This window comes from Salmo salar, unplaced genomic scaffold, assembly GCF_965601325.2.
Source record: "Salmo salar unplaced genomic scaffold, fSalSal1 ptg000245l, whole genome shotgun sequence".
In the NCBI taxonomy this organism is placed as follows: domain Eukaryota; kingdom Metazoa; phylum Chordata; class Actinopteri; order Salmoniformes; family Salmonidae; genus Salmo; species Salmo salar.
In genome coordinates, this window is record NW_027675337.1 from 167,191 (window position 1) to 194,600 (window position 27,410).

General features: G+C 47.2%; 1 protein-coding gene across 1 annotated transcript; it reads left to right on the plus strand.

The window, feature by feature from the left end:
• The first annotated feature begins 3,101 nt into the window (after nucleotides 1-3,101).
• On the plus strand, nucleotides 3,102-27,410 carry LOC106591438 (14-3-3 protein beta/alpha-A). The gene is made up of 6 exons (XM_082971284.1): nucleotides 3,102-3,207; nucleotides 8,260-8,583; nucleotides 13,712-13,835; nucleotides 17,471-17,634; nucleotides 25,170-25,265; nucleotides 27,036-27,410. Exons 2-6 carry the CDS (start codon nucleotides 8,272-8,274, stop codon nucleotides 27,090-27,092), a joined length of 753 nt encoding a protein of 250 aa, XP_082827410.1. The 5' UTR covers nucleotides 3,102-3,207; nucleotides 8,260-8,271; the 3' UTR covers nucleotides 27,093-27,410.

Sequence of the window (27,410 nt, forward strand, 5' to 3'; positions counted from 1 at the left end):
TCCCCGCTTATCTCATCATCTCTTTAGAGTTTATCATCAAATATATTTTTCTAGAATAATATAAAGAAATCCTGACTGGTTAAATGGAAATCTTTAATCTGTTTCTTCTAGTGGTGAAGCCTCAGGACTCTATATGGTAAATAGGGTGGTGACACAACGTGCCTTGTCTGTACTGTTCTATAGACCTACAGAGGAACTGGACAGACAGGTTTAGAGAAACACGCCGTGCAATGGTTCACTCTCTCTCTCTCTCTCTCTCTCTCTCTCTCTCTCTCTCTCTCTCTCTCTGTCTCTCTCTCTCTCTCTCTCTCTCTCTCTCTCTCTCTCTCTCTCTCTCTCTCTCTCTCTCTCTCTCGCTCTCTCTCTCTCTCTCTCTCTCTCTCTGTCTCTCTGTCTCTCTCTCTCTCTCTCTGTCTGTCTCTCTCCCTCTTTCCCTCTCTCTCTCTCTCTCTTTCTCTCTGTCTCTCTCTCTCTCTCTCTCTCTCTCTCTCTCTCTCTCTCTCTTTCTCCCTCTTTCCCTCTCTCTTTCTCTTTCTCTCTCGCTCTCTCTCTCTCTCTCTCTCTCTGTCTCTCTCTCTCTCTCTCTGTCTGTCTCTCTCCCTCTTTCCCTCTCTCTCTCTCTCTCTTTCTCTCTGTCTCTCTCTCTCTCTCTCTCTCTCTCTCTCTCTCTCTTTCTCCCTCTTTCCCTCTCTCTTTCTCTCTCTCTCTCTTTCTCTCTCTCTCTGTCTCTCTGTCTCTTTCTCTCTCTCTGTCTCTTTCTCTCTTTATCTCTCCCGCTCTCTCTCTCTCTCTCTCTCTCTTTCTCACACATACACTTTTCTCTCTCTTTTTCTTGCTCTCTCTGTCTCTTTCTCTCTCTCTCTCTCTCTCTCACTCTTTCACAAACACCATGGGAATCTCAGGGAGTTGTTATTTTTGTCAGTGCATCACTCACTACATCACTACACCATGAGTCACTACATCACTCACTACATCACTACACCACGAGTCACTACATCACTCACTACATCACTACACCATGAGTCACTACATCACTCACTACATCACTACACCATGAGTCACTACATCACTCACTACATCACTACACCATGAGTCACTACATCACTCACTACATCACTACACATGAGTCACTACATCACTCACTACATCACTACACCACGAGTCACTACATCACTCACTACATCACTCACTACATCACTCACTACTCTCAAACATTTGACCAAGTGGGGACCTTTTGTTAGTCCCCACAGGGTCAAATGCTAATTCTAGGGGGTTTAGGATTAAGGTTGGAATTAATGCTAGGGTTAGAATTAGGTTTAGGATTAGGGGCTAGGGTTAGTTTTAGGATTAGGAGCTAAGGTTTAGGTTTCGGGGTTAAGGTTAGGGGTTAGGGGTTAGGGAAAATAGGATTTTGAATGGGACTGAATTGTGTGTCCCCACAAGGTTAGTTATACAAGTGTGTGTGTGTGTGTGTGTGTGTGTGTGTGTGTGTGTGTGTGTGTGTGTGTGTGTGTGTGTGTGTGTGTGTGTGTGTGTGTGTGTGTGTGTGTGTGTGTGTGTGTGTGTGTACTGACCTGGCCACCCCTCATAGCCTGGTTCCTCTCTAGGTTTCTTCCTAGGTTCCGGCCTTTCTAGGGAGTTTTTCCTAGCCACTGTGCTTCTACATCTGCATTGCTTGCTGTTTGGGGTTTTAGGCTGGGTTTCTGTACAGCATTTTGTGACATCGGCTGATGTAAAAAGGGCTTTATAAATACATTTGATTGATTGTGTGTTCCAGGGTGTGTGTGTGGAGAGAGAGAGAGAGAACCTACTCTACCAGTCATTCAACAGAAACACACACTGACTCATTCACTCTCCCTCTATCTCAAAAGCACTCCTAGCTACGCCCCTTTCCAGTACAATGTTAGGTTTAATTGATATTGACACTCAAAGTAATCTCTGTCTGTCTGTCTGTCTGTCTGTCTGTCTGTCTGTCTGTCTGTCTGTCTGTCTGTCTGTCTGTCTGTCTGTCTGTCTGTCTGTCTGTCTGTCTGTCTGTCTGTCTGTCTGTCTGTCTGTCTGTCTGTCTGTCTGTCTGTCTGTCTGTCTGTCTGTCTGTCTGTCTGTCTGTCTGTCTGTCTGTCTGTCTGTCTGTCTGTCTGTCTGTCTGTCTGTCTGTCTGTCTGTCTGTCTGTCTGTCTGTCTGTCTGTCTGTCTGTCTGTCTGTCTGTCTGTCTGAAAACTGAACTATCAGTCAGAGATCTTCCCTTAAATAGGTTACCGGCTTAATATCCCAGTCTTAGGGGAGAACATGTGACTTGGTATAAATAGAGCAACTTTCCCCATGGAAACTGACTGGAGAACAGAAATAGACTTTTTATCAGAAATAGAAATAGACTAAATAGACTTTCTATCAGGCAAAAACTCTGTGTTCCAGTTCGGTCGTTTTGTGACGTCCTCAAACATCACTCACAAATTACCTACATGTATTAGACTGTCAATACCACATGTTTGTTCACCATAGAAGATTCTGGCTTATTTATTTATTTTTACCTGTAAGTGGTTTACACCCCATTCTGACTATTCCCCCAAAATAACTATGTTGGGTGGCAGTGGTGAGATAATCAATCACAGTCTCACAGGCCTTTATTATAGGTAGGGTATAGAAGTATATATATTTTTTTAATTATATTTTATTAAATAGGTTGCAAAAACCAACATTTTCTGATAAAGGTGTTTTTCATCTGATTAAACCATCACGTCAATCACGGGTTGCCATGGTATCCCTTTTGACGTCACCCCGCCCTGCTTGTTGTCACTAGTTACCACATCCAGTAAAATCAAGATTTCACTTATATCATAATTCATTGAAAACAAAACCAAATAAGTTCATTTTTTGGGGGGGGGGGGGGCTTCAATTAAGGTTAAGGAATAATATGAGCAGTGTGGTTAAAGTTAGGGGTTTAAAATGTAAAAAATAAAACAATTAAAATATATTTTTTTAAATAATAAGATTACATTATTTTTTTTGATTAATAAGAAATAGGGCAAGGGGGATTAGTGAATAATTGTGCTGATTTTGTGGCTGTGGTAAGTGCGTCCCTGCTGCTGGGGTGTGATTGGAGGGAAACCCCGTGTACCACAGTCAGACAGCTTGTGAGAGAATCAGCTGTGTAACGTAGCTTAGCTAGCCACACACACACACACCACTATTCCCTTTGCACTCAGGTAAGAGGCCGTTCTTCCTTTTAAAAGTCATGTTAGATTCACGTTTAAGACATGGTTTTTTATTGTAGTTTTTTTATGTTGTATGTGTTGACAATGGATTTTACTAGAGGAAAATAGCGGGTAGTATGTGTTTTTAACGGTAGAGTTTCAGTTAGTTTTGTCAGGTTGCTAACGTTAGCTAGGAATGTAGCTAGCTAGCTAGCTGACTGAAGAACAATAGCTACATGTTTTTGTTTCTGGGGAGATTTGTTCGCTCTAGGTTAGCTTTTTGTTCATCCTGTCAGGTTTAGAGTTGGCTTCAAGTAAGTTACCTTATCTATTGTGGTCGATAATTCATGTTAGCTAATCTGTTGAATTTGGTTAGCAATAGCAGACATGTAGCTAGGCTAGACCAACTGAGTTAATTCAAAATGGGCTTGGTCGGTACAATACTACAGTTCCGTAGCTAGCTGGCGAGATAGCTAAAGTTAAACCGTTTTTTGGTTTTTGGACCCATATTTCACCATTTGCTGATACACAAAAACAATATTTGATGTTTAAAACATGTGTCGTTGGGGGGAAAAATACGAAAAAATCCCCCGTTTGGTTTTTTGTTGTTGAAGGCAGGTTCACGACCTAACTAACAAGTCAGTCACAGCCAACACTTTACTCGCATGGATAACTCCAGTTAGCGGCCTTGTTAGCTAGCTAACACGTATAAATAAAGTAGCAAACTAATCTTACTATTTTGAAACCCTCTCATTTTGATCGATCGTAGCTAACGTTAACAACCTATATGTCCCCAGACACGGTTTGATTGTGCGTAATGCCGGGTTTCGCTAGTAGCTAACGTTAGCTAGTCATTTCCAGATGAGTAGTGAACAACCGTAGTAACACCGTTGTCATTTTTTATTTTTAAGGCGGGGACGATGGCATTACGCCCGTTATACTCCCATTGGCGATTGTAGTTAACGCAGAGATTTAATCAATCTAACTTTACATCCCATTGAAACATTAAATGTATCTAACTAACATACTAGATAAATGGTACAGTATGTCCAGCGCCGTGTGTGTGTGTAAATGTTAGCCAGCTCCGTCTGTTCAATGCTAATAATTATAACAGGTACAACATGGGTGTGGCATGGCAAGGGAGTGAATACACATCCGCCTTTTTGTTCTTCACACGGTAGGATCCAGGCTAGTGCGATTTCACTGCTGTGTAGTACATACCATCTATATCATGTCTTAACCTGGATAATGTTTCCAGTGCAAAGGCGACTTACGTGTTAGAGGAAATCCACAGGGCATGTCTCATGACCCAAAGCCACAAGTACCAGGCTTGTCTACATGTATATTGTGGAATGGAAAATATGGGATTGATTGAGCACGGTAAATCAGTGTTGTCTGTAGACCCCTGGGCTATTCTGCATGGTTAACAGCAGATGTAGGGTATTGATTCAGTTTAGTACTATTCTCACTGCTGTCTGTTTTTGCTAGGCCCTGGTTTATACTATGCATTTGTTACATTGTGGATCACTACGCACCTCACTTCCGTTTCTAGATTACACGAGGAGGAAACTGCTCCTTTTACCAGAGTGATATTTTAACTTTATCTGGTGTTTTTTTTTTTTATTTTATTAAATCAGAAATTACCCTGAGTTTATGAGTTGTTACTTTGCTTTGGTGCTAGCTATAGGTTAGATTTCCTGGACTTTGTTCCGTGTTGATGTGGGCAGTTGCCGATTTGAATCCCGGGTCCTGGCGCTGGGAATGGATCTGGGAACTGCAGGGCTTCTGGGTTCAGATTGATAACAACAATCCCTTACCGGTGTGCAGTTGAGTAGGACACTGAACACACAACTTGCTCTCCATCCAGGGGCGCTCCGCTGCGGCTTGACCCTGTGCTCCCCTGTATTGTATCAAGTGTATCTGCCATGCCAACATTTCTCTCCTCAGTCCCTAGTAACCATGGTTCTTCTTCTCCTCAGTCCCTAGTAACCATGGTTCTTCTTCTCAGTCCCTAGTAACCATGGTTCTTCTTCTTCTCTCTCCTCAGTCCCTAGTAACCATGGTTCTTCTTCTTCTCTCTCCTCAGTCCCTAGTAACCATGGTTCTTCTTCTTCTCTCTCCTCAGTCCCTAGTAACCGTGGTTCTTCTTCTCTCTCCTCAGTCCCTAGTAACCATGGTTCTTCTTCTCTCTCCTCAGTCCCTAGTAACCGTGGTTCTTCTTCTTCTCGCTCCTCAGTCCCTAGTAACCATGGTTCTTCTTCTTCTCTCTCCTCAGTCCCTAGTAACCGTGGTTCTTCTTCTCTCTCTCCTCAGTCCCTAGTAACCGTGGTTCTTCTTCTCTCTCCTCAGTCCCTAGTAACCATGGTTCTTCTCTCTCCTCAGTCCCTAGTAACCATGGTTCTTCTTCTCTCGCTCCTCAGTCCCTAGTAACCATGGTTCTTCTTCTCTCTCTCTCAGTCCCTAGTAACCATGGTTCTTCTTCTCTCTCCTCAGTCCCTAGTAACCATGGTTCTTCTTCTCTCTCCTCAGTCCCTAGTAACCATGGTTCTTCTTCTTCTCTCTCCTCAGTCCCTAGTAACCATGGTTCTTCTCTCCTCAGTCCCAGTACCATGGTTCTCTCTCCTCAGTCCCTAGTAACCATGGTTCTTCTCTCCTCAGTCCCTAGTAACCATGGTTCTTCTTCTCTCAGTCCCTAGTAACCATGGTTCTTCTTCTCTCTCTCCTCAGTCCCTAGTAACCATGGTTCTTCTTCTCTCTCTCTCCTCAGTCCCTAGTAACCATGGTTCTTCTTCTCTCTCTCTCCTCAGTCCCTAGTAACCATGGTTCTTCTTCTCTCTCCTCAGTCCCTAGTAACCATGGTTCTTCTTCTCTGCTCCTCAGTCCCTAGTAACCATGGTTCTTCTTCTCTCTCCTCAGTCCCTAGTGGTTCTTCTTCTCCTCAGTCCCTAGTAACCATGGTTGTTCTTCTCCTCAGTCCCTAGTAACCATGGTTCTTCTTCTTCTCTCTCTCCTCAGTCCCTAGTAACCATGGTTCTTCTTCTCTGTCCTCAGTCCCTAGTAACCGTGGTTCTTCTTCTCTCCTCAGTCCCTAGTAACCGTGGTTCTTCTTCTTCTCTCCTCAGTCCCTAGTAACCATGGTTCTTCTTCTCTCTCCTCAGTCCCTAGTAACCATGGTTCTTCTTCTTCTCTCCTCAGTCCCTAGTAACCGTGGTTCTTCTTCTCTCTCTCCTCAGTCCCTAGTAACCGTGGTTCTTCTTCTCTCTCTCCTCAGTCCCTAGTAACCATGGTTCTTCTTCTCTGTCCTCAGTCCCTAGTAACCGTGGTTCTTCTTCTCTCTCCTCAGTCCCTAGTAACCATGGTTCTTCTTCTCTCTCCTCAGTCCCTAGTAACCGTGGTTCTTCTTCTTCTCTCCTCAGTCCCTAGTAACCGTGGTTCTTCTTCTCTCTCTCCTCAGTCCCTAGTAACCGTGGTTCTTCTTCTCTGTCCTCAGTCCCTAGTAACCGTGGTTCTTCTTCTTCTCTCTCCTCAGTCCCTAGTAACCGTGGTTCTTCTTCTTCTCTCTCCTCAGTCCCTAGTAACCGTGGTTCTTCTCTCTCCTCAGTCCCTAGTAACCATGGTTCTTCTTCTCTCTCCTCAGTCCCTAGTAACCATGGTTCTTCTTCCTCTCTCCTCAGTCCCTAGTAACCATGGTTCTTCTTCTCCTCAGTCCCTAGTAACCATGGTTCTTCTTCTCTGTCCTCAGTCCCTAGTAACCATGGTTCTTCTTCTCTGTCCTCAGTCCCTAGTAACCATGGTTCTTCTTCTTCTCTCTCCTCAGTCCCTAGTAACCATGGTTCTTCTTCTTCTCTCTCCTCAGTCCCTAGTAACCATGGTTCTTCTTCTCTCTCCTCAGTCCCTAGTAACCATGGTTCTTCTTCTCTCTCCTCAGTCCCTAGTAACCATGGTTCTTCTTCTCTGTCCCTAGTAACCATGGTTCTTCTTCTCTGTCCTCAGTCCCTAGTAACCGTGGTTCTTCTTCTCTGTCCTCAGTCCCTAGTAACCGTGGTTCTTCTTCTTCTCTCTCTCCTCAGTCCCTAGTAACCGTGGTTCTTCTTCTCTGTCCCTAGTAACCGTGGTTCATCTTCTCAGTCCCTAGTAACCGTGGTTCTGTTCTTCTTCTCTTCCTCAGTCCCTAGTAACCATGGTTCTTCTTCTTCTCTCTCCTCAGTCCCTAGTAACCGTGGTTCTTCTTCTTCTCTCTCCTCAGTCCCTAGTAACCATGGTTCTTCTTCTTCTCTCTCCTCAGTCCCTAGTAACCATGGTTCGTCTTCTTCTCTCTCCTCAGTCCCTAGTAACCATGGTTCTTCTTCTTCTCTCTCCTCAGTCCCCAGTCCCCGTGGTTCTTCTTCTTCTCTCTCCTCAGTCCCTAGTAACCGTGGTTCTTCTTCTCTCTCTCCTCAGTCCCTAGTAACCGTGGTTCTTCTTCTCTCGCTCCTCAGTCCCTAGTAACCGTGGTTCTTCTTCTCTCGCTCCTCAGTCCCTAGTAACCGTGGTTCTTCTTCTCTGTCCTCAGTCCCTAGTAACCGTGGTTCTTCTCTCTCCTCAGTCCCTAGTAACCGTGGTTCTTCTCTCTCCTCAGTCCCTAGTAACCGTGGTTCTTCTCTCTCCTCAGTCCCTAGTAACCGTGGTTCTTCTCTCTCCTCAGTCCCTAGTAACCGTGGTTCTTCTTCTCTCGCTCCTCAGTCCCTAGTAACCGTGGTTCTTCTTCTCTCGCTCCTCAGTCCCTAGTAACCGTGGTTCTTCTTCTCTCGCTCCTCAGTCCCTAGTAACCGTGGTTCTTCTTCTTCTCTCTCCTCAGTCCCTAGTAACCGTGGTTCTTCTTCTCTCGCTCCTCAGTCCCTAGTAACCGTGGTTCTTCTCTCTCCTCAGTCCCTAGTAACCATGGTTCTTCTCTCTCCTCAGTCCCTAGTAACCGTGGTTCTTCTTCTCTCGCTCCTCAGTCCCTAGTAACCGTGGTTCTTCTTCTTCTTCTCTCTGTCCTCAGTCCCTAGTAACCATGGTTCTTCTTCTTCTCTCTCTCCTCAGTCCCTAGTAACCATGGTTGACAAGAGCGAGGTGGTTCAGAAGGAGCTGGTCCAGAAGGCCAAGCTGGCAGAGCAGGCCGAGCGCTACGATGACATGGCTGCCTCCATGAAGGCCGTAACGGAGGAAGGCACCCAGTTGTCCAACGAGGAGCGGAACCTCCTCTCTGTGGCCTATAAGAACGTGGTGGGCGCTCGGCGCTCCTCCTGGAGGGTGGTGTCCAGCATCGAGCAGAAGACCGAGGGCAGCGAGAAGAAGCAGGCCATGGCCAAGGAGTACAGGGAGAAGATAGAGAAGGAGCTGAAGGAGATCTGTAATGATGTGCTGGTAAGACTACTGGGGAAGGGGAGGTGCTCTCTCTCTCTGTCCCTCTCTCTCTGCTCTCTCTGTCCCTCTCTCTCTCTGTCCCTCTCTCTCTCTCTCTGTCCCTCTCTCTCTCTCTCTGTCCCTCTCTCTCTCTCTCCCTCCCTCTCTCTCTCTCTCTGTCCCTCTCTCTCTCTCTCTCTCTGTCCCTCTCTCTCTCTCTCTCTCTGTCCCTCTCTCTCTCTCTCTCTCTGTCCCTCTCTCTCTCTCTCTCTCTGTCCCTCTCTCTCTCGCTCTCTGTCCCTCTCTCTCTCTCGCTCTGTCCCTCTCTCGCTCTCCCTCTCTCTCTCTCTCTCTCCCTCTCTCGCTGTCCCTCTCTCTCTCTCTCTCTCTGTCCCTCTCTCTCTCTCTCCCTCTCTCCCTCTCTCCCTCGCTCTCTCTGTCCCTCGCTCTCTCTGTCCCTCGCTCTCTCTGTCCCTCGCTCTCTCTCTCCCTCGCTCTCTCTGTCCCTCGCTCTCTCTGTCCCTCGCTCTCTCTGTCCCTCGCTCTCTCTCTCTGTCCCTCTCTCGCTCTCTCTCTCTCTGTCCCTCGCTCTCTCTCCTGTCCCTCGCTCTCTCTCTCTCCTCTGTCCCTCGCTCTCTCTCTCTCTCTCTGTCCCTCGCTCTCTCTCTCTCTCTCTGTCCCTCGCTCTCTCTCTCTCTCTCTGTCCCTCGCTCTCTCTCTCTCTCTCTGCCCTCTCGCTCTCTCTCTGTCCCTCTCTCTCTCTCTCTGTCCCTCGCTCTCTCTCTCTCTCTGTCCCTCGCTCTCTCTCTCTCTCTGTCCCTCGCTCTCTCTCTCTCTCTGTCCCTCGCCCTCTCTCTCTCTCTGTCTCTCTCTCTGTCCCTCGCTCTCTCTCTCTCTCTCTCTCTCCCTCTCGCTCTCTCTCTCCCTCTCTCTCTCTCTGTCCCGCGCTCTCTCTCTCTCTCTCTGTCCCGCGCTCTCTCTCTCTCTCTCTGTCCCGCGCTCTCTCTCTCTCTCTCTGTCCCGCGCTCTCTCTCTCTCTCTGTCCCGCGCTCTCTCTCTCTCTCTGTCCCGCGCTCTCTCTCTCTCTCTGTCCCTCGCTCTCTCTCTCTCTCTGTCCCTCGCTCTCTCTCTCTCTCTGTCCCTCGCTCTCTCTCTCTCTCTGTCCCTCGCTCTCTCTCTCTCTCTGTCCCTCGCTCTCTCTCTCTCTCTCTGTCCCTCGCTCTCTCTCTCTCTCTCTGTCCCTCGCTCTCTCTGTCCCTCTCTCTCTCTCCCTCTGTCCCTCTCTCTCTCTCTCTCTGTCCCTCGCTCTCTCTCTCTCTCTCTGTCCCTCTCTCTCTCTCTCTCTGTCCCTCGCTCTCTCTCTCTCTGTCCCTCGCTCTCTCTCTCTCTGTCCCTCTCGCTCTCTCTCTCTCTCTGTCCCTCGCTCTCTCTCTCTCTGTCCCTCTCTCTCTGTCTCTCTCTCTCCCTCTCTCTCTCCCGCTCTCTCTCTGTCCCCCTCTCTCTCTCTGTCTCTCTCTGTCCCCCTCGCTCTCTCTGTCTCTCTCTGTCCCTCGCTCGCTCTCTCTGTCTCTCTCTGTCCCCCTCGCTCGCTCTCTCTCTCTCTGTCCCCCTCGCTCTCTCTCTCTCTCTCTGTCCCCCTCGCTCTCTCTCTCTCTCTCTGTCCCCCTCTCGCTCTCTGTCCCCCTCTCTCTCTCTGTCCCCCTCGCTCTCTCTGTCCCCCTCTCTCTCTGTCCCCCTCGCTCTCTGTCCCCCTCTCTCTCTGTCCCCCGCTCTCTCTCTGTCCCCCGCTCTCTCTCTGTCCCCCGCTCTCTCTCTGTCCCCCTCTCTCTCTCTCTCTGTCCCCCTCTCTCTCTCTCTGTGTCCCTCTCTCTCTCTCTCTGTGTCCCTCTCTCTCTCTCTCTGTGCCCTCTCTCTCTCTCTCTGTCCCTCTCTCTCTCTCTGTCCCTCTCTCTCTCTCGCTGTCCCCCTCTCTCTCTCTCTCTCGCTGTCCCCCTCTCTCTCTCTCTGTCCCTCTCTCTCCCTCCCCCCCCTGAAAGGATTGAGGTGTTCCTGCCTGCCTCTCTCCCTCCCCTCTCTCCCCCTCTCTCCTCCCTCCCTCCCCCCTGAAAGGACTGAGGTGTTCCTGCCTGCCTCTCTCTCCCTCCCTCCCCTCTCTTCCCTCCCTCCCTCCCCTCTCTGAAAGGATTGAGGTGTTCCTGCCTGCCTGGTCTTAGCCCTGGTCTGATAGTAATCAGCTCAGTGTAATTAGCTGTTAGCCAGTACCCAGGGCCTCATTCAGCTCGTTAGGCCATTCCTCACCTGTCTGTCCCGTTGTAGAGACACTCTGAGAGGGACAGGTGTCTCAGGTGAGAGAGAGAGAGAGATTGACATATCCCCTGGGTGAGAGAGAAAGAGACATATCCCCTGGGTGAGAGAGAGAGAGAGACATATCCCCTGGGTGAGAGAGAGAGAGAGAGACATATCCCCTGGGTAGAGAGAGAGAGAGAGACATATCCCCTGGGTGAGAGAGAGAGAGAGAGAGACATATCCCCTGGGTGAGAGAGAGAGAGAGACATATCCCCTGGGTAGAGAGAGAGACATATCCCCTGGGAGAGAGAGAGACATATCCCCTGGGTGAGAGAGAGAGAGAGACATATCCCCTGGGTGAGAGAGAGAGAGAGACATATCCCCTGGGTGAGAGAGAGAGAGAGACATATCCCCTGGGTGAGAGAGAGAGAGAGACATATCCCCTGGGTGAGAGAGAGAGAGAGACATATCCCCTGGGTGAGAGAGAGAGAGAGACATATCCCCTGGGTGAGAGAGAGAGAGAGACATATCCCCTGGGTGAGAGAGAGAGAGAGACATATCCCCTGGGTGAGAGAGAGAGAGAGACATATCCCCTGGGTGAGAGAGAGAGAGAGACATCCCCGGGTGAGAGAGAGAGAGAGACATCCCCTGGGTGAGAGAGAGAGAGAGACATCCCCTGGGTGAGAGAGAGAGAGGACATCCCCTGGGTGAGAGAGAGAGAGAGACATCCCCTGGGTGAGAGAGAGAGAGAGAGACATCCCCTGGGTGAGAGAGAGAGAGAGACATCCCCTGGGAGAGAGAGAGAGAGACATCCCCTGGGAGAGAGAGAGAGAGACATCCCCTGGGTGAGAGAGAGAGAGACATCCCTGGGTGAGAGAGAGAGAGACATCCCCTGGGTGAGAGAGAGAGAGAGAGACATCCCCTGGTGAGAGAGAGAGAGAGAGACATCCCCTGGGTGAGAGAGAGAGAGAGACATCCCCTGGGTGAGAGAGAGAGAGACATCCCCTGGGTGAGAGAGAGAGAGAGACATCCCCTGGGTGAGGAGAGAGAGAGACATCCCCTGGGTGAGAGAGAGAGAGAGACATCCCCTGGGTGAGAGAGAGAGAGAGACATATCCCCTGGGTGAGAGAGAGAGAGAGACATATCACCTGGGTGAGAGAGAGAGAGAGACATATCACCTGGGTGAGAGAGAGAGAGAGACATATCACCTGGGTGAGAGAGAGAGAGAGACATATCCCCTGGGTGAGAGAGAGAGAGAGACATATCCCCTGGGTGAGAGAGAGAGAGAGACATATCCCCTGGGTGAGAGAGAGAGAGAGACATATCCCCTGGGTGAGAGAGAGAGAGAGACATATCCCCTGGGTGAGAGAGAGAGAGAGAGAGACATATCCCCTGGGTGAGAGAGAGAGAGAGAGAGAGAGACATATCCCCTGGGTGAGAGAGAGAGACATATATATCACCTGGGAGAGAGAGAGAGAGAGCTATATCACCTGGGTGAGAGAGAGAGAATATATCACCTGGGTGAGAGAGAGAGCGAGAGAGATATATCACCTGGGAGAGAGACATATATATATATCACCTGGGTGAGAGAGAGAGAGACATCACCTGGCAAATAACCAACTCATCAAGCTTTGGTGATTTTAATCAGCTGTGTAGTGCCAGGGCAAAAACCTAGGGGATGTCTCTCTCTCTCTCTCACCCAGGGGATGTCTCTCTCTCTCTCTCTCACCCAGGGGATGTCGCTCTCTCTCTCTCACCCAGGGGATATGTCTCTCTCTCTCTCTCACCCAGGGGGGGGTCCAAGGGACCGCGGTTCAGTCAGTCGGGTGGTTCAGGGCATTACCCAGAACCATGTTCTGGAGGATCCGGGGTGGTTTGGGGCATTACCCGGGTGGTTCAGGGCATTACCCCTGGAACCATGTTCTGGAGGACCCGGGTGGTTCGGGGCATTACCCCGGGTGGTTCAGGGCATTACCCAGAACCATGTTCTGGAGGACCCGGGGTGGTTCGGGGCATTACCCGGGTGGTTCAGGGCATTACCCTGGAACCATGTTCTGGAGGAGACCCGGGTGGTTCGGGGCATTACCACGGGTGGTTCAGGGCATTACCCTGGAACCATGTTCTGGAGGACCCGGGTGGTTGGGGGCATTACCCGGGTGGTTCAGGGCATTACCCAGAACCATGTTCTGGAGGAGCTGGGTGGTTCGGGGCATTACCCGGGTGGTTCGGGGCATTACCCGGGTGGTTCGGGGCATTACCCGGGTTACTGCCAAAGGTGCTTCAACAAAGTACTGAGTAAAGGGTCTGAATACTGATGTCATTGGAACATTTCTGGTTTTTTTATATTTTTAATTTTCACAAATGTCTAAACCCGTTTTTGCTTTGTCCTAATGGAGTATTGTGTATAGATTGATGCATTTAAAAATTAAAAATAAACATTTTAGAATGAGGCTCTAACGTAACAACGTGGAAAAACGTCAAGGGGTCTGAATACTTTATGAAAGCACTGTATGTAGAATATAAACTACAACTCCCTACTACTACATCACACGGCTGGAAACTACAACTCCCTACTACTACTACATCACACGGCTGGAAACTACAACTCCCTACTACTACATCACACGGCTGGAAACTACAACTCCCTACATCATCACACGACTAGACGTGATTTATTTGTAGAGGAACTGGTGCTGAGGGTCTAGACCTGCCTATAGCAGAGCTACATTATGAGGATGCTGTAGACTAGAGAACCATTCACATGGAAATAACTGTGTTTATTTGCATATTTCTAACAAACTTGTCTTCCCTGTGTCTGTCTCTCTGTGTGTCTCTGTCTCTCTCTCTGTCTCTCTCTCTACAGGGTCTTCTGAACCAGTTCCTCATCCCCAATGCTACTCCGGCCGAGAGCAAAGTGTTCTATTTGAAAATGAAAGGAGATTACTACCGTTACTTAGCGGAGGTGGCGATGGGAGAGGAGAAAGCCGGTAAGCCCTTGGGATGAGTCCCTTTTGTGTTTAGCCAACCAGGTGTGTGTGTTGAGGAGCAGGTCGTCAGGTGTGTCATCCACACCTCTGGAGGTAGACGTTTTGACATCAACCTTTTCTGACGTAATGGATAACCGATGTCTACTTTTTTTAAATTTAATTTTATTTTGGGGGGGGGGGGGGGCGCTATGTGACAGTCTGTTAGGAATCAGTGGGACAGTACTTTAGACAGTGTTTCAGTCCTGAAGGATGTATGGGGGGGGGGGGGGGTTGAATTGATGGAAATGAATTGAAGTGAGGTGAAACACATTTTTTTTTTTTTTTGGTATGATCTTCTGTCTTAGGAAAATAACAATCGTTGTAGTCGTTGTCACGCCGTCGAAACAGGATCCTTCAATATCTGGGGGGGGGGGAAAACACACAAACCAGCTTAAACACACTGCAAATGAATGTCAATGCATTTTATTTATTAAGTGTCTTTTTGTGGACAGCTGATCACACAATGGTAGAGTTGTCGTGCCTCCTTCTCATTGGTAAAGTGAATTAAATAGTTGAATTCAGGGCCTGCTGAGGGGCACAGGGGTTGGGTACCACGAAATGGGGGGGGGGGGGGGGGTAAAAAAAACAACATTTTAATAACGTTTAACCTCTTACATCTAGACGAACACCTGCTCCAATATCCAATGATAGGGCGTGGCGCGAATTACAAATTCCTCAAAAAATACAAGAAACGTCAATTTTTCAAACATATGACTATTTCACAGGATTTTAAAGATAAGACTCTCGTTAATCTAACCACACTGTCCGATTTCAAAAAGGCTTTACAGCGAAAGCAAAACATTTAGATTATGTCAGCAGAGTACCCAGCCAGAAATAATCAGACACCCATTTTTCAAGCTAGCATATAATGTCACCAAAAAACAAAACCACAGCTAAATGCAGCACTAACCTTTGATGATCTTCATCAGATGACACACCTAGGACATTATGTTATACAATACATGCATGTTTTGTTCAATCAAGTTCATATTTATATCAAAAACCAGCTTTTTACATTAGCATGTGACGTTCAGAACTAGCATACCCCCCGCAAACCTCCGGTGAATTTACTAAATTACTCACGATAAACGTTCATAACAATTATTTTAAGAATTATAGATACAGAACTCCTCTATGCACTCGAGGTGTCCGATTTTAAAATAGCTTTTCGGTGAAAGCACATTTTGCAATATTCTGAGTAGATAGCCCAGCCATCACGGCTAGCTATTTTGACACCGACCAAGTTTAGCCCTGACCAAACTCCGATTTACTATTAGAAAAGTTTGATTACCTTTCCTGTTCTTCGTCAGAATGCACTCCCAGGACTGCTACTTCAATAACAAATGTTGGTTTGGTTCAAAATAATCCATTGTTATATCCAAAAAGCGGCGTTTTGTTCGTGCCTTCAAGACACTATCCGAAGTGTAAATAAGGGTGACGAGCACGACGCATTTCGTGACCAAAAAATTCTAAATATTCCATTACCGTACTTCGAAGCATGTCAACCGCTGTTTAAAATCAATTTTTATGCAATTTTTCTCGTAAAAAAGCGAAAATATTCCGACCGGGAAAGCGTGTATACGTACAAAGAGAGAGAAAATAAAAGCATGGGATCCCCTCGTGCACGAGCCTGAGTCTCTCACAGTACTGTGACCAGCCACTATCCAAACGCGCTAATGTTTTTCAGCCAGGGCCTGCAAAGCCACGATTCAGCTTTTTGCCGCCTTCTGAGAGCCCATGGGAGCCGTAGGAAGTGTCACGTAACAGCAGAGATCCCCTGTATTGGATAGAGATAATCAAGAAGGCCAAGAAATGGTCAGACAGGGCTACTTCCTGTATAGAATCTTCTCAGGTTTTGGCCTGCCAAATGAGTTCTGTTATACTCACAGACACCATTCAAACAGTTTTAGAAACTTTGGAGTGTTTTCTATCCAAAGCGAATAATTATATGCATATTCTAGTTTCTGGGCAGGAGTAGTAACCAGATTAAATCGGGTACGTTTTTTTTATCCGGCCGTGAAAATACTGCCCCCTAGCCATAACAGGTTAACATAATTCCACAGCTAGCCGCTTCTCCACCATTCATGAAATGATTGTTTCAGATGGCTGGGTAACAGCTAGCAGTGTAGTTGTGGAGTGGTAACGGCTAGCAGTGTAGTTGTGGAGTGGTAACGGCTAGCGGTGTAGTTGTGGAGTGGTAACGGCTAGCGGTGTAGTTGTGGAGTGGTAACGGCTAGCGGTGTAGTTGTGGAGTGGTAACGGCTAGCGGTGTAGTTGTGGAGTGGTGACGGCTAGCGGTGTAGTTGTGGAGTGGTAACGGCTAGCGGTGTAGTTGTGGAGTGGTAACGGCTAGCGGTGTAGTTGTGGAGTGGTAACGGCTAGCGGTGTAGTTGTGGAGTGGTAACGGCTAGCGGTGTAGTTGTGGAGTGGTAACGGCTAGCGGTGTAGTTGTGGAGTGGTAACGGCTAGCGGTGTAGTTGTGGAGTGGTAACGGCTAGCGGTGTAGTTGTGGAGTGGTAACGGCTAGCGGTGTAGTTGTGGAGTGGTAACGGCTAGCGGTGTAGTTGTGGAGTGGTAACGGCTAGCGGTGTAGTTGTGGAGTGGTAACGGCTAGCGGTGGAGTGGTAACGGCTAGCGGTGGAGTTGTGGAGTGGTAACGGCTAGCGGTGGAGTGGTTCAGACGGCTAGCGGTGGAGGCTGGTAACGGCTAGCGGTGGAGTGGTAACGGCTAGCGGTGGAGTGGTGAACGGCTAGCGGTGGAGTGGTAACGGCTAGCGGTGGAGTGGTGAACGGCTAGCGGTGGAGTGGTTCAGGACGGCTGGGAGGCCAGTAGAGGCTGGTTCTAGTGACTGAAGGAAGCTGTGAGGGGAGGCTGGTTCTAGTGACTGAAGGAAGCTGTGAGGGGAGGCTGGTTCTAGTGACTGAAGGAAGCTGTGAGGGGAGGCTGGTTCTAGTGACTGAAGGAAGCTGTGAGGGGAGGCTGGTTCTAGTGACTGAAGGAAGCTGTGAGGGGAGGCTGGTTCTAGTGACTGAAGGAAGCTGTGAGGGGGGGACCAGTAGAGGCTGGTTCTAGTGACTGAAGGAAGCTGTGAGGGGAGGCTGGTTCTAGTGACTGAAGGAAGCTGTGAGGGGGAGGACCAGTAGACGCTCGTCAGAGAGAGAGAACGTGTGAACAGGAAGTTGCAGCAGGGCTCAGTTCCTCTTAGTTGTCAGTCTGTTGCGTTGAGCTGCACAGTGGAAAGACATCGTCTCGTCTCCACCTCTGTGTAACTGGAACAGGAAATAGACCTGAACTTAATGCTCCTCGTAGGCCTACGGTCCCGTCCACCTTTACCACCACCATAACGTTATCGCTTTGACTCACTGGCTACAGACGTTACTTCCGGACCACAACAGGCATCCATTTTTCTTTCTCTTTAGTTTTTTTAAAGTTTTATAGTTTTTTTGAAGGGTGGAGTTATAATTTCTGATCTTAAAGACGGGAAAACTGTCTGAAATATTTATTCAGCAAAAAATGACTGTTGATGTGATGAATTTTATTTAAAATAGTATATTTCTAATCTTTTTCTCTCTCTCTCTCTCTCTCGTCTCTCCAGCCATCATCGGTAACTCCCAGGAGGCCTACAAGGATGCGTTTGAGATCAGCAAGAAGGACATGCAGCCCACCCATCCGATTCGTCTGGGTCTGGCTCTCAACTTCTCCGTCTTCTATTACGAGATCCTCAACTCCCCCGAGCAGGCCTGCAAACTGGCCAAGACGGTATGTGATTATCAGCCCCGTCCAAGATGGCCGCTCGATGATGGGCGGACAGTCCTGATAGGGCGGCGAGTCTCAGCTGGTGGGTCGCGAGGGTTGTTTTCAAACGGGCCGTGGGTGCCTGGGTTGGGATTGGAGTGACCCTGTGAAATGTGGGGTCGCTGCCGTAGGGACGCGGGGTCGCCGCCGTGGGGACGCGGGGTCGCCGCCGTGGGGGCGCGGGGTCGCCGCCGTGGGGGCGCGGGGTCGCCGCCGTGGGGGCGCGGGGTCGCCGCCGTAGGGGGCCTTTGTACTGGTACTCCTTGTTTATAGTCTCATTATTGTAAGTAAGCAGCTCACGGTAAAGTCTACACCTGTTGTATTCGGCGCATGTGACTGCTGCGGACACTGATTGGCTGAATACCCAGGGCGTGATTTGGTTGGTGGTGCTGAGCGATTAACCAATATTTCGTTACATTTCAATATTCAATATATTTTTTTAATTATATGAGCTCAATGCCACATTGTAGTAGGGAGTTGTAGTTTCTCTAGAGATAAATCAGATCCAGCCTGAACTGTGTGATGTAGTAGGGAGTTGTAGTTTCTCTAGAGATAAATCAGATCCAGCCTGAACTGTGTGATGTAGTAGGGAGTTGTAGTTTCTCTAGAGATAAATCAGATCCAGCCTGAACTGTGCGATGTAGTAGGGAGTTGTAGTTTCTCTAGAGATAAATCAGATCCAGCCTGAACTGTGTGATGTAGTAGGGAGTTGTAGTTTCTCTAGAGATAAATCAGATCCAGCCTGAACTGTGCGATGTAGTAGGGAGTTGTAGTTTCCAACAGGCCAGTATTATACATAGTTTAGCACATTAAAATGTGGTAATTAACTACAATGATAATAATCCATTGCGCATCCTATACTGAACAACAATAGAAACACAACATGTAAAGTGTCTGGTCTCATGTTTCATGAGCTGAAATAAAAGATCCCAGAAATGTCCCATACGCACAAAAAAGCTGATTTCTCTCTAATTTTGTGCACAAATTTGTTTACATCCCTGTTAGTATTTCTCCTTTGCCAAGATAATCCATCCACCTGACAGGTGTGGTATATCAAGAAGCTGATTAACTTCTCAGGGCTACGTGGACTAGCGTCCCACCTGCGGGACACAGCCAGTGAAATATCAGGGCGGCAAATTAAAAAAAAACGACAAAATGTCATAATTAAACTTTCTCAAACATACAACTATTTTACACCATTTTAAAGATACACTTCTCCTTGATGTAACCACATTGTCCGATTTTCAAAAAGGCTTTACAGCGAAAGCAAAACATTAGATTATGTTAGGAGAGTACATAGACAAAAATAATCACACAGCCATTTTCCAAGCAAGGACATGTGTCAATAAAACCCAAAACCACAGCTAAATGTAGCACTAACCTTTTGATGATCTTCATCAGATGACACTCCTAGGACATCATGTTACACAATACATGTATGTTTTGTTCAATCCAAGTTCATATTTATATCCAAAAACGGCATTTTACATTGGCGCGTGATGTTAAGAAAATGTATTCCCACCAAAACTTCCGGTGAATGAGCACATCAATTTACAAAAATACTCATCGTAAACGTTGACAAAATATATAACAATTATTTAAAGAATTATAGATGGACTACTCCTGGATGCAACCGCTGTGTCAGATTTTAAAATAGCTTTACGGAGAAAGCACATTATTCAATATTCTGAGTACATAGCTCAGCCATCACAGCGAGCTATACAGACACCCGCCAAGTTCGGGGCAACCTAAACTCAGAATTACTATTAGAAATATTCTCTTACCTTTGCTGATCTTTGTCGGAATGCACTCCCAGGACTGCTACTTCCACAAGAAATGTTGTTTTTGTTTGAAAATAATCCATATTTATGTCCAAATACCTCCATTTTGTTCGTGCGTTCAGAGCACTATACAAAGGCATAACGCGCGAGCGCGGTACCAGAGACGGTCTAAATGTTCCATTACCGTACGTAGAAGCATGTCAAACGCTTTTTAAAATAAATCTTTATGGTATTTTTAACGTAAAGTTGCGATAATATTCCAACCGGACAATAGCGTATTAATTCAAGGAGAAAAAGAAGGAACAGCGTGACCGCGCATATCCAATCCCTTTGTTGCCAGGCAGTCCACTCAGTAACTGAGCTCCTATTATCTGCCCAGTGACAGGAGAATGCTGAAACAACTTTCTGAAGGCTGTTGACAGCCAATGGAAGCCTTAGGAAGTGCAACGTAACCGAAAGGGACTAGAAAGAACTACAATTCTCAGATCCTCCACTTCCTGGTTGACTTTTTCTCAGGTTTTTGCCTGCCATATGAGTTCTGTTATACTCAGACACCATTCAAACAGTTTTAGAAACTTCAGAGTGTTTTCTATCCAAATCTACTAATAATATGTATATTCTAGTTTCTGGGCCAGAGTAGTAACCTGTTTTAAATTGGGTACGTTTTTCATCCGGCCGTGAAAATACTGCCCCCTAGCCCAGACAGGTTAAACGGCATGATCATTACACAGGTGCACCTTGTGCTGGGGGACAATAAAAGGCCACTCTAAAATGTGCAGTTTTGTCATAAAACACAATTTATGTTAATTTTTCTGCCACGTAGAAATGTTTCTACCAATGTCGTTTTAGAAAATGTTTGCATTACGTCCAATCGGCCTCTCAGACCACGTGTAACCACGCCAGCCCAGGACCTCCACATCCTGCTTCTTCACCTCGGGGATCATCTGAGACCAGCCACCCGGACAGCTGATGAAACTCTGTGTTTACACAAACGAAGAATCTCTGCTCAAACGGTCAGAAACCGTCTCAGGGAAGCTCATCTGCGTTGCTCGTCGTCCTCACCAGGGTCTTGACCTGACTGCAGTTCGGCGTCGTAACCGACTCCAGTGGGGAAATGCTCACCTTTTGATGGCCACTGGCACGCTGGAGAAGTGTGCTCTTCACGGATTCATTCTGGTTTTAACTGTACCGGGCAGTACGGCGTTGTGTGGGGCGAGAGGTTTACTGATGTCAACATTGTGAACAGAGTGCCCCATGGTGGAGTTATGGTATGGACCAGGCGTAAGCTACGGACAACGAACACAATTGCATTTCATTGATGGCAATTTGACGAGATCCTGATGCCCCGTTGTCGTGCCATTCGTCCTCCTCCATCACCTCATGTTTCAGCGTGATAATCCACGGCCCCCCCATGTCACAAGGATCTGTACGCAATTCCTGGAAGCTGAAAATGTCCCAGTTCTTCCATGACCTGCATAGCTCACCAGACATGTCAGCCAACATTCCTCAGGCCACAATCAACAGCCTGATCAACTCTATGCGAAGGAGATGTGTCGCGCTGCATGAGGCAAATGGTGGTCACACCAGATACTGACTGGTTTTCTGATCCACGCCCCCTACCTTTTTGTTGTTGTTGTTGGTATCTGTGACCAACAGATTCATATCTGTATTCCCAGTCATGTGAAATCCATAGATTAGGGCCTAGTGAATTGATTTCAATTGAGTGATTTCCTTTTAAACGAACTTTACGAACTGTAACATCGTTGAAATTGTTGTTTTTTTTTATATATTTTTGTTCAGTGTCCTTGTCTTTTTAAAACCTGCTGCAGAATAGACGGTCATGCACGATCATGAGGGGACGTAGCTGTGGCTTCAAGGTATCTCTACCTGAAAATACATGATCATGAGGGGACGTAGAGGGTAGCTGTGGCTTCAAGGTATCTCTACCTGAAAATACATGATCATGAGGGGACGTAGAGGGTAGCTGTGGCTTCAAGGTATCTCTACCTGAAAATACATGATCATGAGGGGACGTAGAGGGTAGCTGTGGCTTCAAGGTATCTCTACCTGAAAATACATGATCATGAGGGGACGTAGCTGTGGCTTCAAGGTATCTCTACCTGAAAATACATGATCATGAGGGGACGTAGCTGTGGCTTCAAGGTATCTCTACCTGAAAATACATGATCTACGTGATCGATTGTTGATAATCGGCCGTTTAAAAGTCTGCCTTATTTACTTTGGGGGGAAAACTACAAAATGGACGGCATTGGCAGCAGCTCTATAGAGACGAGATGATGACATGGAATAATAAAGTCTTCAAAGAAAAAAAAATGTAATATACACAACTGAAATATTCTTAAGTAATGTTGATAAGTGATAAGAAATAACAAATGGGCCGTCACCACCATCCATGGGATTTTTATAAAATTGTTTTATTCTGTGTTACAGCATTCAATCCAAATAATCAAAACCGAAATAGAAAACGTGATTTAAATGTTTTTTTGTTTTAAATTACAATGCAAACCGAACCGACCTCCCAAATGCACTAATCGCTCAGCACTAGTAGTTAGAATTGTCAGCAAAGCAGCATGACAGAAATATATGAGGCCAAGTTTTCAAACTACCGATAGTTTCTTTTGAGAAGAGAGATGGATGTATATAAAGCGATCTGTGCATTTTGAACAACTGCATAAATACACCTATTTCACATGTCACGTGTCAAAAAGGCGAAAGACCAGTGCAGCGCATACTGCCGCCATTTTGAACAACTTAGACGATCCTGTTTAGAACGAGCTCACGGACGAACGCAACCGGGGACAACGGTCGTCCCTAGTTACCACCGCTACAAAGTCGTTTTTTTAAAGTTTCTCTTCTTAAAATGTGATTTTTAAACTTACCATTAACTACACTGTTAACCTTATGCTTAACCTTAAGACTAAAAAGACACATTTTTTGTTTTCATAGCTTTTTACGGTCTACACCATATTGACATTGTGGCTCTGGGGATAGCTAGCTAACGTAACGTCACAGAGCATTATCTAACTGGGGATAGCTAGCTAACTAACATAACAGAGCATTATCTAACTGGGGATAGCTAGCTAGCATAACATCACAGAGCATTATCTAACTGGGGATAGCTAGCTAACATAACGTCACAGAGCATTATCTAACTGGGGATAGCTAGCTAACTAACATAACAGAGCATTATCTAACTGGGGATAGCTAGCATAAGAGCGTTATCTAACTGGGGATAGCTAGCTAACAACGTCACAGAGCATTATCTAACTGGGGATAGCTAGCTAACAACGTCACAGAGCATTATCTAACTGGGGATAGCTAGCTAGCGTAACGTCACAGAGCATTATCTAACTGGGGCTAGCTAGCTAGCTAACGTAACGTCACAGAGCATTATCTAACTGGGGACAGCTAGCATACCATAACAGAGCATTATCTAACTGGGGATAGCTAGCTAGCATAACGTCAGATCATTATCTAACTGGGGATAGCTAGCTAGCATTATGTCAGATCATTATCTAACTGGGGATAGCTAGCTAGCATAACGTCAGATCATTATCTAACTGGGGATAGCTAGCTAGCATAACGTCAGATCATTATCTAACTGGGGATAGCTAGCTAGCATAACGTCAGATCATTATCTAACTGGGGATAGCTAGCTAGCATAACGTCAGATCATTATCTAACTGGGGATAGCTAGCTAGCATAACGTCAGATCATTATCTAACTGGGGATAGCTAGCTAGCATAACGTCAGATCATTATCTAACTGGGGATAGCTAGCTAGCATAACGTCAGATCATTATCTAACTGGGGATAGCTAGCTAGCATAACGTCAGATCATTATCTAACTGGGGATAGCTAGCTAGCATAACGTCAGATCATTATCTAACTGGGGATAGCTAGCTAGCATAACGTCAGATCATTATCTAACTGGGGATAGCTAGCTAGCATAACGTCAGATCATTATCTAACTGGGGATAGCTAGCTAGCGTAACGTCAGATCATTATCTAACTGGGGATAGCTAGCTAGCGTAACGTCAGATCATTATCTAACTGGGGATAGCTAGCTAGCGTAACGTCAGATCATTATCTAACTGGGGATAGCTAGCTAGCGTAACGTCAGATCATTATCTAACTGGGGATAGCTAGCTAGCGTAACGTCAGATCATTATCTAACTGGGGATAGCTAGCTAGCGTAACGTCAGATCATTATCTAACTGGGGATAGCTAGCTAGCGTAACGTCAGATCATTATCTAACTGGGGATAGCTAGCTAGCGTAACGTCACAGAGCATTATCTAACTGGGGATAGCTAGCTAGCGTAACGTCACAGAGCATTATCTAACTGGGGATAGCTAGCTAGCGTAACGTCACAGAGCATTATCTAACTGGGGATAGCTAGCTAGCGTAACGTCACAGAGCATTATCTAACTGGGGATAGCTAGCTAGCGTAACGTCACAGAGCATTATCTAACTGGGGATAGCTAGCTAGCGTAACGTCACAGAGCATTATCTAACTGGGGATAGCTAGCTAGCGTAACGTCACAGAGCATTATCTAACTGGGGATAGCTAGCTAGCGTAACGTCACAGAGCATTATCTAACTGGGGATAGCTAGCTAGCGTAACGTCACAGAGCATTATCTAACTGGGGATAGCTAGCTAGCGTAACGTCACAGAGCATTATCTAACTGGGGATAGCTAGCTAGCGTAACGTCACAGAGCATTATCTAACTGGGGATAGCTAGCTAGCGTAACGTCACAGAGCATTATCTAACTGGGGATAGCTAGCTAGCGTAACGTCACAGAGCATTATCTAACTGGGGATAGCTAGCTAGCGTAACGTCAGAGCATTATCTAACTGGGGATAGCTAGCTAGCGTAACGTCACAGAGCATTATCTAACTGGGGATAGCTAGCTAGCGTAACGTCACAGAGCATTATCTAACTGGGGATAGCTAGCTAGCGTAACGTCACAGAGCATTATCTAACTGGGGATAGCTAGCTAGCGTAACGTCACAGAGCATTATCTAACTGGGGATAGCTAGCTAGCGTAACGTCACAGAGCATTATCTAACTGGGGATAGCTAGCTAGCGTAACGTCACAGAGCATTATCTAACTGGGGATAGCTAGCTAGCGTAACGTCACAGAGCATTATCTAACTGGGGATAGCTAGCTAGCGTAACGTCAGAGCATGATGCATCAGCCAGTTAACTTTCATTCTGAAATAACTTCATATTTCTGAGTTAGTCAGATATTAGTTCAGAAAGACTTGACATTGGTATGAGAGCTAACTAGCTGCTTATCAAAGGTAGATAACTGGTCTGTTTTAATTAATTTTTGTTGGTCAAATTAACCAAACTTTCTTAATGTTTCTCAAAATTACTGTAGCTGGCTAATTAATTTGATCGTGCTTTGTGAAGCACCCGGTTTTTGTCCACACGTTACCTACGGGCGAACCTGATGAAGGACATCGGGAAATGCTTTTTTTGGCCTATCAGAGGCGAGGGGAGAAGGTTCTAGCTAGCGTGTTCCCTCTGTCCTACCAAGTTTTAACGTCACGTGACCAAGTAACAGCGAGAGATTCCTTCCTCGCCAACTCCAAACCCAAACAACAATGTACAGTCATCAATATGAAATGAACAACAACACTGTGATTTAAAAAAAATATTTTTTAATGTTAACTTCTGTTCTCCTGCAGGCTTTCGATGACGCTATTGCAGAGCTGGATTCTCTGAGTGAAGACTCTTACAAAGACAGCACCTTGATCATGCAGCTACTGAGAGATAACTTGACAGTAAGTGTCATCTATTAAAATCCTACTTCCCTGCTGTCGCTGGGTTGACTTCATGATGTAGGAGAGTTACTGGTGTCTCCCTTTTTGGTCACATATTCCTGAGACAAAGGTAGAGAAGCGATGTAACCTGTGTTCCCGGTAGGAACAAATATGAAAATGTATGCACTCTGCTCACTACAGTAGTGAGTCTGCTAAATGACTCACTGCTGTAAGTGGCTCTGCTAAATGACTCACTGCTGTAAGTGGCTCTGCTAAATGACTCACTACAGTAGTGGCTCTGCTAAATGACTCACTGCTGTAAGTGGCTCTGCTAAATGACTCACTACTGTAGTGGCTCTGGATCAGAGAGTCTGCTAAATGACTCACTGACTAGTAAGTGGCTCTGCTAAATGACTCACTGACTGTAAGTGGCTCTGCTAAATGACTCACTACTGTAGTGGCTCTGGATCAGAGAGTCTGCTAAATGACTCACTACTGTAGTGGTTCTGGATCAGAGAGTCTGCTAAATGACTCACTACTGTAGTGGCTCTGGATCAGAGAGTCTGCTAAATGACTCACTACTGTAGTGGTTCTGGATCAGAGAGTCTGCTAAATGACTCACTACTGTAGTGGTTCTGGATCAGAGAGTCTGCTAAATGACTCACTACTGTAGTGGCTCTGGATCAGAGAGTCTACTAAATGACTCACTACTGTAGTGGCTCTGGATCAGAGAGTCTGCTAAATGTGAATGTTGACCTACAGTGTCTTTTTGAACATGTTGTTAATCCCTGTCATCTCTGTCCTCTCTCTCATCCCTGTCCTCTCTGTCCTCTCTGTCATCCCTGTCCTCTCTGTCATCCCTGTCCTCTCTGTCATCCCTGTCCCCTCTCTCATCCCTGTCCCCTCTCTCATCCCTGTCCCCTCTCTCATCCCTGTCCCCTCTCTCATCCCTGTCCCCTCTCTCATCCCTGTCCCCTCTCTCATCCCTGTCCTCTCTCTCATCCCTGTCCCCTCTCTCATCCCTGTCCTCTCTCTCATCCCTGTCCTCTCTCTCATCCCTGTCCTCTCTCTCATCCCTGTCCTCTCGCTCATCCCTGTCCCCTCTCTCATCCCTGTCCCCTCTGTCCCTCTCTCATCCCTGTCCCCTCTCTCATCCCTGTCCCCTCGCTCATCCCTGTCCCCTCGCTCATCCCTGTCCCCTCTCTCATCCCTGTCCCCTCTCTCATCCCTGTCCTCTCTCTCATCCCTGTCCCCTCTCTCATCCCTGTCCCCTCTCTCATCCCTGTCCCCTCGCTCATCCCTGTCCCCTCGCTCATCCCCTGTCCCCTCGCTCATCCCTGTCCCCTCTGTCCTCTCTCTCATCCCTGTCCCCTCTGTCCTCTCTCTCATCCCTGTCCCCTCTCTCATCCCTGTCCCCTCTCTCATCCCTGTCCCCTCTCTCATCCCTGTCTCCCCTCTCTCATCCCTGTCTCCCCTCTCTCATCTCTGTCTCCCCTCTCTCATCTCTGTCTCCCCTCTCTCATCTCTGTCTCCCCTCTCTCATCTCTGTCTCCCCTCTCTCATCTCTGTCTCCCCTCTCTCATCTCTGTCTCCCCTCTCTCATCTCTGTCTCCCCTCTCTCATCTCTGTCTCCCCTCTCTCATCTCTGTCTCCCCACTCGCTCATCTCTGTCTCCCCACTCGCTCATCTCTGTCTCCCCACTCGCTCATCTCTGTCTCCCCACTCGCTCATCTCTGTCTCCCCACTCGCTCATCTCTGTCTCCCCACTCGCTCATCTCTGTGTCCCTGTAGCTGTGGACCTCAGACAACCAGGGAGATGGAGAGGATGCTGAGGAGGGTCGAGACTGACCTGGTCCCTGTTCCCTGGTCTGTCTGTCTGTCTGACTGACTGTCATCATCCTCTACCTATCAACGCTGAGACAGACGGACTGACCGCCTCATCCCGCCCAACGCCTCTCTTTAGTTCTGTCTGTCACGTCGTCTCACACCTCCATACCTTTACTCTTCTCTCGGGAATCATTGTTGGGGTGGGGGTCTGCTTTCCAGGACTTGGTTGTGGGAGGGGTTTGGTGGGGACGTACAGTATGGTAGGTTGAGGTGAGGGTTGTGGGAGGGGTTTGGTGGGGACGTACAGTATGGTAGGTTGAGGTGAGGGTTGTGGGAGGG